At 41.6% G+C, this 13,617-nt stretch overlaps 1 protein-coding gene across 1 annotated transcript in view; it reads right to left on the bottom strand.

Annotated features, from left to right (window-relative positions):
- The window catches only part of GRIK2 (glutamate ionotropic receptor kainate type subunit 2), an 805,806-nt gene that overhangs the window by 167,053 nt on the left and 625,136 nt on the right, over positions 1-13,617 (bottom strand). Inside the window, exon 13 of the mRNA XM_019520163.1 lies at positions 10,037-10,254. Coding sequence (XP_019375708.1) covers positions 10,037-10,254 — 218 coding nt within the window. The remainder of the gene's footprint in view (positions 1-10,036; positions 10,255-13,617) is intronic.

Consider the following 13,617-nt stretch of genomic DNA (forward strand, 5'->3'; position numbering starts at 1 on the left):
GAGCCCCCATGCAGTGTGGGGCATTGGGAGGCGGCAGGGATCGCCCCTCTCCCACTCTGCACCTGCACGGCAACTGCCCCATGGCACGGGTGCAGCGTGGCTTGGCAAGGCGTTGCACGCTGCCTGGGAGCTGGGGCCACTGGGGCTAAGTGCTGCCAGCTCTGGCTGACACATGGAGCTGCCCAGCTCCCAGACAGTGCACGGTGCCCTGCCGAGCCATATGACACCTGCGCAATGTGACAATGCGCAATGTGCCACGTGGGTGCCAAGTGGGGGGGCAATCCCCGATGCCCCCCCCCACTGTGCCACACTGCATGGGGGGAGGCTCTGCTATGAGCACCCAGAGGCCCCAGTTGTTGCTGCCAGAGTCGGTGAGTGGGGTGGTTTTTTTGTTTTTGTTTTCATTTTTTTTTTGAGTGCCAGGAGTCTCGCTGGGCCGGGCGGGGGATGGGACTGGGCAGCGCAGCCATGGGGGATTCTCCCACAGTTCATCTGGCTGTGCCTGCCTCTGCCCCAGCAGGGAGAGCTGCAGGGACCATGCCATGCTGCCACTTGCCCAGCTGGCATGGGGGTGGGGGAGGGCATGATGCAGGCACAGCTCACTCTGAGTGGCAGCAGGGCATAGCCCCCACTCCCAGCACTGCTGCACCTGCATCAGCGCTGGGAGTGGGGCTTTGTCCTGCCACCACTTGCCAGCCAGGGTAGGGGAGTGCAGGATGCAGGTGTGGCAGCACTTGGAACAGAGGCTCTGTCCTGCTGCCACTTGCCCGCTTTGGCCTGGAGTGAGCTTCACCCATATCTCACTCCCCCCGACCCTGGCTGGGCAAGCAACAGCAGAGCAGAGTCACCACTCCCAGCACTGCTGCGACCACATCCTGCACTGCCCTTCCCCCTTCCCCAAGTAATGTGCCCCCTGCTCTAGCTGGGCAGCTTGTCTCAGCCCCAGCCCCAATCCCTCCTTCCCTCATGCCCCTTCCCTCCACCCTCGCCCAACCCCAACAGACTTACCAGCTGGAAGCAGCTGTCAGCTGCCTATTTCGTCTATGGCCAAATCTCTGAATGGGCCAGATCTTTTCCAAATCCTTTTCTGAACAAATTTGGATATTTTGAATCAATTCTAAGCTTTTACTTGGTTGTCTGATTTGATTCAGATTCAGAGATTTGGTCCCCGAATCAACCCAAATCTCCTCCAAATTGAATCGGCTACTGAAGCTTCACACAGCCCTGTTGGACAGGATCCAGCTCTCTTTGGAACCCAAGGAAGGCATCCACCTCTCCTTTTTCATAATATGCTATAATGAAGGCTGACAGTAAGAGTGAGGCAGGAGTTTGGGCAGAGGGGAGAGGGGCAGCCTTTCTCTTCCAGTCCCTGTGGCAGGTAGGAGGTCTCAGGAGGTCCCATTTCAGGAGGCTTTTCCAGAAGGGAGTCTGTCACTAGGGTCCAGAGCAAGCTGGCTGGAGCTGCTACCAGGCTGTGCTGCCCTGCACTGCACCACACCAGCCAGCAGGACCCTTCCCATGACAGGGACCCAGAAGCCCTACAAAGGCATCTCCATTCTGCAGAGAGAGACTCCTCTCACCCTATTTTATAGGGTTGCCCCATAACTTTTATTTTCCTCTTCACCCTTCTTCTCCCCTCCCTTTTTAGGCAGTATGCTAAAAACAAGAAGTTATCCCCAAGTTAGGACACTTATGGTTTGATTATAAATCTTACAGGTGATATTTTGCACAAAGTCCTTGCTCATAGAAGGTATTTTATTTTGTATTTAAAAATTCTGATTTCTAGACCTTACACTTAACCTCCTAAGTGCCATTAGACACCTTAAGAGCTTCAGAGGGAGAGGGGATCTCTGTGGCTTATGATTAAGCCAGGAATAAATACATTCAAGATTTGGGGTATTCAGATCCTGTTGTGACAGGAACCATAACAACATGGCAGTGATTCCCAACTGGGGCACTGCCAGGATCAGTTGTAGCATTAATGATCATATTATGGTTATTCATATTTGTGTTTTCCAGTTTGTTTAAAAACTGTGTTTCCAGTCGTGTTATTTTTTTTACCTATTGTAATGAATTAAGAAAAGTTATGGGGATGCCTTGAGTCTAAAAAAGTTGAGAACCAGTGCCCTAGGTAGTGGCATTTGGCGGGGAAATGGCTTTTTACAAAATTCAAGCTTTCAGTTAAAAAGAAAAGAAATAGCTTTCTGAATGCAAATATTATCTTGCAGTTGTCGACTACATGCAAAGTGTATGTACTGTAGTGTGCTTTACTGACAGTGATGAGAGACAGCTGGAGTACTTACAGCTTTGCCAAACAGCAGCAGAGTGAAATAAACACAATTCTGGTTAGTTTTACAGCTGTTATTCACAAAAAGAGCTGGTTTGATTTTCACACACATTTTTTCATGAAAAACATATAAGCAAAACCCAAATATTTCACAGAATGAAACTGATTTTAACAATGTTTTCAAAAGTAGATTTTCCAATCTTAAAAGGGGCATAAACCCAAACAAAAAACCCCTTAACTTCTCTGATCCAGAAATAAGGACCGGAACACAATGCAGAAAGTTTTTTTATTTTATTTCCATATGGAATGAAAATTAATTTTAAAACCTTGAATTGCCGTTCTTCTACCATCTATATTCAGGACTCAGTGGGTGTATGTACACAAGATGCTATGGCAATGTAGCTTGTTGCTATGGTGATGTAACATTGATAGGTGCAAACTGTGATGCTGACACTATTGCAGAGTAGCAATGAGCTACTATGCAGTAGCTTCTTGCTACTGCGCAGTAAGGCCAGAAACAACTTGTATGCCACTAGGACTGTGCAGTAATGTCAGAACTGCTGAAGCAAGTACTAAGTGACTGCACAGTAACAACTGCACATCGGGGGGCATGTGTAGACATGCTCAGTAAGAAGTTGTGAAATAGTCAAGAATCATGTCATTTTCAGTATGCTACTGTTTGGGAAGGCTCTGAGCAGCAGCAGAACAGGTTTCCTGTGTTAGTCACAGAGAAGGAAGGCTAAAAAGCAGAAGCTGGGGAATAGTGTAGACCCACTCACCTTGAGGTAGGGTATAGACTTTTGAGACTTAATCCCTTAGCCACCTTGAGTAAACAAGGGAAGAAAAAGGAAGTTTCTTCTTTGCAAGTGCTAGAGGGAGATGTAAAATCAGATTTATCAGACAGAGGTTGATAGGGAGACTTAGAAGAGGCCCCTGGGACATATGCTAGTACAAATCCTAGCATACTTCTACCCAGCATCTGGATTTTAGCTGGTGAAGTCCTCCCTTCCCCTTTCTCGAAGTGTTTAACTCTTTCTAGGTTTAGGTATAAAATCCTTCAGTTAGTGTGTAAGGTCCTGATTTTTCAAGAAATAATGTGTGTCTGTTAGCTCTTCCCCAGTGCTGGCTAACTTCCAAAGATATTCAAGGGAAGATTTTAGTGAGCATCTGTATCAGGGGCGGGCAATTATTTTAGGCAGAGGGCTGCTTACTGAGTTTCAGCAAACCATCAAGGGCCACATGACAGGCAGCCCAGGGCAGATTAATATAAATTTTCTACATTTTTTAGGGGCACCACGAGCCAGATAGAATGGCCTAGCAAGACACCTCTTTCCCCCAGGCCGCATTTTGCCAACCCCTGATCTATATAGATCATTCGTTCAGAAGTTACTGTGAATCTCAAGGACAGCTACTGTGCCTCACTATGGTTGGAACTAATAACTATTACCAAGATTTCATATTTTCATTTAACATTGACAAACCATCTGGAGCTTTTATTTTATATTGTAACATAATGCCACTGTTTTGCTCAGATGCTTTATTTTGCTATAATGACAGAAACATATACACACACGGGACCAGATTACATGCTCAATCATTTTGTGCAATCTTACTGCAATAGTTTTATATTTAAAACTAGAAAGGAACACTATGATCTACTCTGACCTCCTGAGTAACAGAAGCCAAATATCTTCACCTTGTAATCTCTGTATCTGTCCCATAACCTCTATTTGAGCTATCCCTAAACTATATCCAACCTTGAGTTAAGTAGCAAGCAATGTAAAATCCAGTTGTTCCCTAGGTAAATTCTTCCAATGGTTAATTACCTTCACTGTTAAAATATGCACCTCATTTCTAGCCTGAATTTGTCTAGCTTCATCTTTAAACCACTGGATCTCATTATAACATTTCTACTAAATTAAACTGATATCAACTGTCAGAAATCTAGATTTTGATTTAGACAGTTATAGGCCATGATCAAGTCCCCTTAACTTTCTTTAAATAAATTAACTAGATAGATCTTCTTTAGTTTCTAGATATATTAGAAATGTCTGCTTATTCTTTTACCTTTGATTCAAAAGTTAAAATGTGTTAAAGTCTTTTTTGAAAGTTGGTCACTGGAACTGGACACATTATTCCATTAACTGTCTCACGGAAAATAGAAAGGTTATACCACCACCACCCTGTTTCTAAATATCTTCCAGATTATCCAGTTAAGTTTTAACAGTTATCATTTTACAGTCTCCTCTACCTGCTGATGAAATAAAGTTTTTTATCAATATAAAAAATGAATATGCCATTTTGTTTCTTTCCAGATACATTGGGGAAAAAAAGGTTAATTCTGTTTTTCCTTGTGATCCTAATCTAATAGAACCTCTATACTATTATTAAGATTTTTCTTGGTCCTGATACGCTAAAGAGATGCCATTTTTATTATATTTACTTGTACTGGTAAAAGGCCACAGAGTTTTGTACTGGGTCTTTTAGCGTCCTTGTGCAATTGCCTGTTTCCTAATGCTACAACAGCACTCATTGCTATCAGCTACTCCTTTCACCTGCTCTTTTAACCAGGGTGGTTTTTAACCAAGGTATTCTATCCTAATTGCAGAACTTTGGGGAACTTCATAATGTAGCATAGTTGTTAATATCCCCAATGACATAATTCACAATGTTATATTTAAATAGTTTCCCTTTCCTGTCTCCTGTTCCCAGTTTTATGATTGTTTTTACTTTAACAAAATGGTTCTCTTAAAACAATATATACATCTACTAATAAGTACATCTGTATCTATATAGTTTTACAAAAACAGTAAACTATATTTTAAAATATATATATATTACTGGTTAGGACTATATTATGGCTGGCTGGTGTGTGTTTGAGGGGGAAAAGGGGGTGTGGCCAAGGAGCGGCAAGGGGAGAGGGGCTGCTTTTCTCTTATAACCAGCAGCAATTAACGTGCATTAAAAAATTAATGCAAAATCAAATTAACGGTGAAATCGCAGGTGTTAATCACAATTAATTTATAGTCCTAATAGTTTGTGACGTCTTACATTCATGCCTTCCTTCTGAGCATTATTCTATCTGTAATGGTATAATGTAACAATACAGAGGCATTGTACAGATTGTACAGATGTAGTAATACAAAAAGCCTGAGGTGGAATCTATTTAAGTTACATGGTTTTCTGCAAGCAGCATAGTTTAGATCAGTAGTAAACACAACACACATTCACCCTGTGCTGGAAGGGGTAAATCTTAGATCAGTTTCTGGTCACTTATTCCAGTAAAAGTGTAATGTCTGTACCTTGTCAGAGTGTAGTACCATTGCTGCATAAAGATATACTATGCTCCATGCTCTTCCAGACTTTCTAGGTCTTCTAGGGTACCTATACAAGTTGGGGGAGGGCAGAGGGCATTTGAATTAGAATGGCTCTCAGGAGCGAATATTCAGTGTCCTGCATTGCAAAATGGTGGTGGGGGGGGATGCTTTAATTAAGGCTTGTTCGATGAGCTTTAGTTAAAGTACCTCTGCCACAGTTTTAAAATGTAGGAGACTGAATACACAAGATGCTGCAGCACACTGGAGTGTTTTAATGAGAATGCTCCAGCAGACTCAATTAATGGAGCCTGCTCCACCATGTTCTAATCAGAACACATCAGAACACATTATAGGCACCCCTATAACCCCTAGTTTCCAGTTACCTACTGTATGAATCCCTAAACTGCTTTTATGCCTTCCCTTGCACCAGGTGGAAAATGCTACTATCTCATTTCATACCTATTTAAACCCAAAACCCATGATTACAAAAAATTAGGAAGAAGCTGACTGCTGATCATGAGCATCAGAGTTTCTACTTGAATGTATATACTCCTTTGGACCTTCTTCACTCTTGCCAAAGTGAGGGAAATAATGTACAAGAATCATTATTCTAGTACATTTCAAACTTCTATGGCATTAAATTAAAACAAGGAGTTAAAACACACTAGCTCCAATAAACTGGCAATCACTACAACAAAAGGCAGAATATGTCCTTAAGTTAACCAACTAAAAGTACACTTTGTACTTACTTCCCATTTATATCATTACGGAAATGGAAGATTCCAAAATGTACTAAAGCAATACAGAATTGCATGATCTGATCTGATGTTTCGTTTCTGTTGTGTACCAGTTTAATAAATACAGTATGAAACATTACCATGCAGGAAATACAGCCAATGCTTTGCTGTTTGCCAATGTTTTTCTGGCTTTTGAGGTAATGCAGACCAAAAAAATAAAGGAAGGTACAGAAAAAATAGAAACCAAATAGGAGATGCATAGAAAAGAGCAACCCATAGAAAGGTTGGGGACAGGTAGGAAAGGGGAAGTGTTTATAAAAGAGAGGTAATCAGAGTAATATATATTTGGGGAAATATGTAGGGAAGACATAGAAAGAGACAAATCAAGGAGAGAGCGAGAGGAACACAGCCTGGAGTGAAAAGGAAAAAGAAAGAGCAATAGGAAGAACTAAAACAAGAAATAAAGAAAAAAGTTAAGGACAGACAGAGAAAAGTGCTGCTGGCATCTGGACAGAAAGTAAAAACTGCCTCCTAATATTTTAGAGTTTAGCCTTCCAATCTGAAAGAGTACAAGATCAAAGTCTTCTGCCAGACAAAAATGAAATTAAAGCCCTGTAGTGTTTCCTTGTAACTCAATAAGTACTTTGTGGCATCTCGTTATGTCCTTTGACTTTAATCATTTTTGTTCGTTTAAAAGTCTAACTCTTTAAACTTTTCTGAAGGTATTATTTCCTGCTGAATTTCGTCACACATTTCTTGTCATCAAGGTTGCTGTAACTGATTAGTAGGGATCCAGGTTTTCTGTTTGCTTCAGTAAAACATGGATTTCTCCACTTTAAGGACAAAAATATGGATTTTCTCATTTTAAGGAAAAAAACCTGGATTTTTTTTCTTTAAAAGAGAAATATGTGAGAAATGGTGGGTTTCCCTTTGCAGGCTGGCAGAGTTCCAGCCTGCAAGGGGCTGGGGGGAGTGGGAAGAGGGCAGTTAGGCAGGGGGCGACATGTGCCCATGCTCATGAAAGCAGCTCCCTCAGGTAAGTCTGTTTGGTGGGGAGCAGTGGAGGGGGGATTGAGTTCCCCATAGTGAGGGAGGGAGTTGTGCAGGGTTGGGTCTGCTGCCCAGCCCAGGTGATGCATGGTTTTGGGGCCCCAGCCCATGCACAGCCATAGAGCCCAGGCAAGGAGTGGGATGGAACTGCAGGCAACTAGTCTGGGAGGCGGGGGTGGGGAGAGATGGATCCCCACCACTGTTCACACTCCTGGGTAGCACATGGGGGACACGTGCCCCCCACATTTGTGAGCAGGGGGAGGGCTGTCTGCTGTGGGCTTGGGCCCCCTGCCCTGCTGTCTTCCCCCTGGGGCCTCCATGCCCTGGCAGGTGGGATCCAGCATGGCAGTGCAGAATAGGGCCAGGCAGGAAAACTTGATGCCATTTCTATGGGCCCTGTGCTGCCATGGTGAGGTGCCCCCTGCCCACTTGGGAGCAGCAAGGGCAGCAGTGTGGAGGGCAGCTCGCTATGGTGGTACAGAGCTTGCAGTAGTGGTGCCCAGCCATGCTCTGCCCTGCTATGTCAGGTCCCACCCACTGGGCCATGGAGGCCCTGGGAGAAGGGCAGCAGGGTGAGGAATCCCAAGCCTGAAGTCTGCACCCATCCTGTACACAAATCTGGGAGACATGTGCCCCCCATTCCCCACCCTAGCAGTGTGCACAACAGCAGCGTGCCACCTCCCCTGCCTGAGCCCACAGCGGGCAGTTCATACCCGCCCCCCACAGGTTCCACTCCGGTTGTGTTGCCTCTGCGTGGGGGGGAGCTGGGCTCCACTCTCTGCTCTATCACAGCAGCTGCCACCTCCCACAAGCAGCAGTTGGGGCTTGGGCGCTACTGAAGGTAGTAGAGGGCTGTGGACCCAGGTCTCTAGCCCTGCAGCCCTGACAGGTTGGGGCCCCCTCTGGTAGGGCTGTGGGGAAGGGGGCTGTGGGTAAGGAGTGAAGGGCGCTAGCAGGAGGTGGAGGGGGTGCTGTGGATGGAGACTGAGTAGCATCACCAGGGCCAGGGGGCTGTGGATGAGGTGTGAGGAGCACCATCAGAGCTGAGGGGCTGGGGGATAGGAGTGAGGGGCATTGGCATGGGCAGGGCACCAGGATATCATGGCTGCTCAGTGCCTCAAAGTGGGCTGGGGGGCAGGGGGACACAGCCACAGCTAGACCTACATCCTGGTGAGAGAAGGGGGCACTCTGAATTTCCATAATAAAAAGCCCAAAATCAAACACCAAAATCTACAGGTATTTAGAATTTATTTTATTATAATGATTGAGGCACTGGTAGGCTTCCAAACTGCTTTAAAATTGTAAATTTATCAGTAAAACATTGTGTTCAACTGATAGCTGCATATATGGTGGTATTTCATTTTAATCATGGAAAAATGTGGATTTGGGGGGTTTTAATCAGAGAAGTTGCAATTTTTTATCAGAGAAATTGCCATTTTAAAATGGAGAAAACCAGGATCCCTGTTGATTAGTTACTTCCATCAATTTCTTCAGCACTTTTTCAACGAGGTATTTTGAGGGAAACATCCTGTACCTTCCTAATATACTAAGATAAGGGCCTTGCAAAGTCCTCAGTTACTAAAGATTATTTTATTTTATATTATATTATTTTATTTTAATTTATTTTTCCTAAGCAGAAGGTGATTATTAAAGATTATTCCAAAACTTAAGCATGCTACATCCACTGGTAACACCACTGCTATCATTATATTAGATAATGATCACTTAGTTCTTGCAGATGATCAAGTGGTGAATTTTATGATCTGAACATACGGAGAGAGAAGTGCAAGGATGGCTTTAATTCATCCTTGTGTTCCACTGTCTCTGGGGCAGCTTAAGCCTACTTGGGTCTTGCTGTAAAAGAAACCTAAGGACTAGCTTGCAACAGTTTCTGCAGGGAAATTAGGACTCTGGAGTACGGTACGTTCCAGCCAGGCCTTGACTACAGCCCCACACTAAGGGGAATGTTAGGATCCTTTATCAAAACCTAGGGGCCAGACCAGCTTTTGACCAAGTGTACACACTTTATATTAATTTGTGCCAACCTAGGTATTTGAAGGAGCTATAGAAACAGTGTTTTCTTATCTCTGTAATAAATAATGTAGCATATGCTTTACTTCATTTAAAAAGAAACATTGTGTTGTAAACTGAATTGCCCTACTCACTAGGTGAAAATAGGGAAGAGATTTAATGAGTCTTAGCTGCTTTTTATTAACTTAAAATACAATTCAAACAGACATTCTCAAAAACGAACAGTCCACAAGGTATGCTCAGCCCAGCTGTTCCAGTGCCCAAAGAGGTGATATATAAGGAGAGGAATAGAGACTCTTAATTAAGTGTAACATCATTGTTCTAACCCTATAACCCATACACTGACAAAATTCACTCTCACACTCAGTGATGGAAAATTTGCCCAAACAAGGAATTCAGGCAATGCACACAATATATTGCGTTAGAGTCCATTCAACTCTCCGGTTAAAAATGATCGGTGAAGTTTTATTTGCTATGATAAATTTTATACACATTGTTTCTCTTGCTTTTTCCAAAACCCACACTGGAATTAGATCACATATTCAACAACTACTCAACAGGGTTAATTCCTATTCATGCTAAAATTCTCTTTCAATTAGAAAATAAGCGCTTACCTTGAAAAATGTCATTGTTGCTCCATCTTCAACTGCTCCATACTCTATTTTAGTCTGCTTGGCTAAATCATCAGCAGAATCGATAGGGGATTCCATGCGCTCCACTGTCAGAAAGGCGGCTAGGTTAGCAGTGTACGAGGAAATGATGATAAGTGTGAAAAACCACCAAATGCCTCCCACTATCCTGGTGGAGAGGGCTTTGGGCATGAGCTCAGAACCTAACAGAAATTAGGGGAGAAAGGTGAAACCAGTGCACAGAAAACAATTAACAAGAGTTCAACACTTTTTGTCACAGTGGTAGAAAGAAAATCACTGTGCAAAAAAGCTTTAAGCTACAGGTTTACGTATTGCTTGTACCGAACACACACAACTCAAATGGCACACAAATACCGATTACACTTACAAAGACAGAGTTTTTGGGGTAGTGGGAATCAAAGTATAGTAATGGGAGACTCCAAGTACAGATAATGATCTAATCTTTTTTTATCTTTTTTTCCTAGTCGGGTTGTGATAGAAGAAAGTGAGGAAAAAAAGCTGTTGCTTAAACCTACTTTTTTTTCTCTCAGAAAAAGGCTTATAGTAAATGTTCACAGCTGGGTTAAGCCTCTAAATTAATATTAACACTTCAGTCTTTATACAGTGCTTTATCTTCAAAGCACTTAGCAAAGATTCATTAAGGAGTTCATAAAAAATACTTTTTTTTCGTCAATGAAAAATAAGCTTTCATTGACAGAAGCAAATACAAAGAAAACCATTTCATACCCCAGAGTACAAACAGATCCTTGACTTCTGTCACTTTTATTGTTATAAAGGGTTATTTAGCAATTTCACAGTTAAAAAAAAGCATCTCCCATCTCTATAATTAGCCCCACAGCTTCAGATAAACATGGGTGGCTGTGCCACCCATTGAATTTGATAGAGCAGCAATGACAATATTAGGCTGTTATGTGTAAACTAGATAAAGATAGATTATAATGCATTGCTGGAGTTGCCTGCTCATGGCACAAAAACAAAGGGGCTATAGACATTATGTAGCAATTGCCATAATTATTAACACTAATTTAATGTCTAATGAGACAAATTGTAGCACATGACCTTCTCTGGTGTTTAATTATTGAAAACAAGGAAATTCAACTTAATTTACATAAAAAATATCATCATAAAAAAGCATGTATGGATTGTCTTCCATAGCATTATAATTTAATAGAAAGAAATTACTTAATCGTTTTAAAGTAAATAATTCCAAGTTTTGTCACAAAGAATATATATAAAATCTCTGAAAAATATTATGCAAAAATGATATATAAAAAAAAAATTTTGAGTAGCTATATATCATTATACCAGTTGTATTTAGTTATTTTTACTCAATTATTTTTTTAGCTACTTGGGTAAAATGGAATGAAGGCAAGATGGACTATTTTATTCCCAATAAACTATGGTGTCTTTATTATATTAAATAAGGAATTGTCCAGTGAGGTAACACATTTCCAGAATAATTGAGGTTATGCCAAAATTTCAACATCAATACCAAAAAGGACATTAAAGAACAAAAAAGAAAAAAAGAAGTGATATCATAACTGGACTATTTGATTCAAAACAGCCCATCTTACCCTGCAGTTCATCTTACCCTTGCTGTTTCAAACAAAAAAAGTTGACAGACTTGGACATGACAGCCAACTCCAGCGCCAGACTCTGCCTAGAACTCTGCAAGGAAAAAAGTAGAAAAGTACCTTTCTGATGTGGTTGCTCCTATTCCCTGTCAGTCAGACACTTAGACACCATAACACTAACATATTTCCCAATAAGCTCAACAGCTCCATTTTGTTTTTAAAATTAAAAGTCAACACCAATAACATCAAACAAGACTGGGAAGAAAAGAACAGTGGAAATATTTGCCGTAGTTACCCCAATTACCACAAGTTCATATCTTACCCAAGAACTTAAACAGAGTGCCACCTAGGCCTGTGAAACAGAGCCTGGTTAGGGGCTGACTGTCATGTACCCAAGGTAACGTCATGTCCAGCACTATATCCCACAGTTTCCTGGGAGCGGGGGTGCAAGAAATGTATGAGTTCCCTCTATCATGTATCCTCCAGCAAATATATTGTGAAGAAGAAACTTTTAAATATCTAAGGTGTGTACTAATAGGCTACAATCATTATTATATTTTTTAAAGGGGAAAATATAAATGGGAGAGAACCTGTTGTGCTTGGGCATTTACACACATACCTTTTTCCAGCAATGTGCCGGAGATCCCCTGTTTTAGAACAGACTTGATTAATTGAGTTTGCTCTGCGCGTGAGCTGAGGCGAACTGCACTGTGCCATGTGCAGCTGTATAAATGGCAAAATGCATTTCAGCACACAGAAAATGGTGGTGGCGTGCTTTTGAACCCTGCCGACATTGTCTCAGCACTGACGTGCATTTCACCACTTATTCAACTGCATGCAGTGCAGTGCCAGGCACTTTTCAAAGCACCCACCACTGCGACGTGCACGTGTAAAAATGCCCTTTGTGTCAAAACCTAATTTTAGATTGCATTAAGGTTCTGATGCAAATTGAAAAGAACTAATAAGCAAAATCAGAATGCTGCTTTATCTTCAGCTTCATGACTTCAGGAAGTTTTCACAGCACATTTGGAGCAAATGGCAAAATGATCAGGTATCAGTCTTGCTGTTGTTGGCTTGGGCCACATCCTTAATGTAACCCAAAACACCTGGCTTCCTTGTTTCTAAAATTTCTTTCTGAGGCATTGTGTAGCGACTCACTAATTAGTCACTGATTACTTAAGAGACTAGATACTGGGGACCAAGATATTTCTTTCCACAGGATGGTTGCATTAAAAATTCATCAACTTCTGATTTGCTCAATTCCCCTCAAGGAATGGAATGCTTAGGAGCCATATGAAAAGGATAAAAGTTTATGATACATTGGGAATTCTAGAATAACGATATTTTATTCAAAATCAGTGTTTTTTCCCAAATCTGTCCCTCCAAAAAGTTGGCCACTCTACTCACAAAATTATGTAGCACCTATTATACATTCTGAGAAGAAGAGCATACCGCATGGCTCTACTTCCACATATTTAGCTCAATTTTGTAGTTAGCACACTCTTCCTATCAGTTCAGGAAAAAAAAAACAGGGATCCCTGAAATCGAACAGTTTGATACATGGTGCATTAAAATTAGTGGGAATGTTGCCATTGTTCTTAGTGAAAAAATAGAAATTGATATAAATATAAATATGACTGTAGTGATTTTAAAAAGGATTGTAGGTCTGGGACTCTTACTTTTACATCTCTGAAGCCACTATATTTGGCAGACAGATATTTAGAGTTTATTGTGTTTCAAAGTTAGGTTTTGCAGCTACTTAAAAAGAACTTAGATTAGCTATTTGATGTTGTTCCTTTATCAAAATCATAGCTGGATTGCTAATTCCAATTTTGTACTTTCCATGGCCAGCTGGCCACCTATTGGTTAGTGTTTTACTCGATGCAGCATTCTGTTTTTTTACAGAGACAGTGGAGACTTAACAATAAAGATGATTACAGACCTCCTTATTGAAAAGAACTTTACTATATT

This window comes from Gavialis gangeticus, unplaced genomic scaffold (genome assembly GCF_001723915.1).
Source record: "Gavialis gangeticus isolate Ggan-Ray unplaced genomic scaffold, GavGan_comp1, whole genome shotgun sequence".
NCBI classification, from domain to species: domain Eukaryota; kingdom Metazoa; phylum Chordata; order Crocodylia; family Gavialidae; genus Gavialis; species Gavialis gangeticus.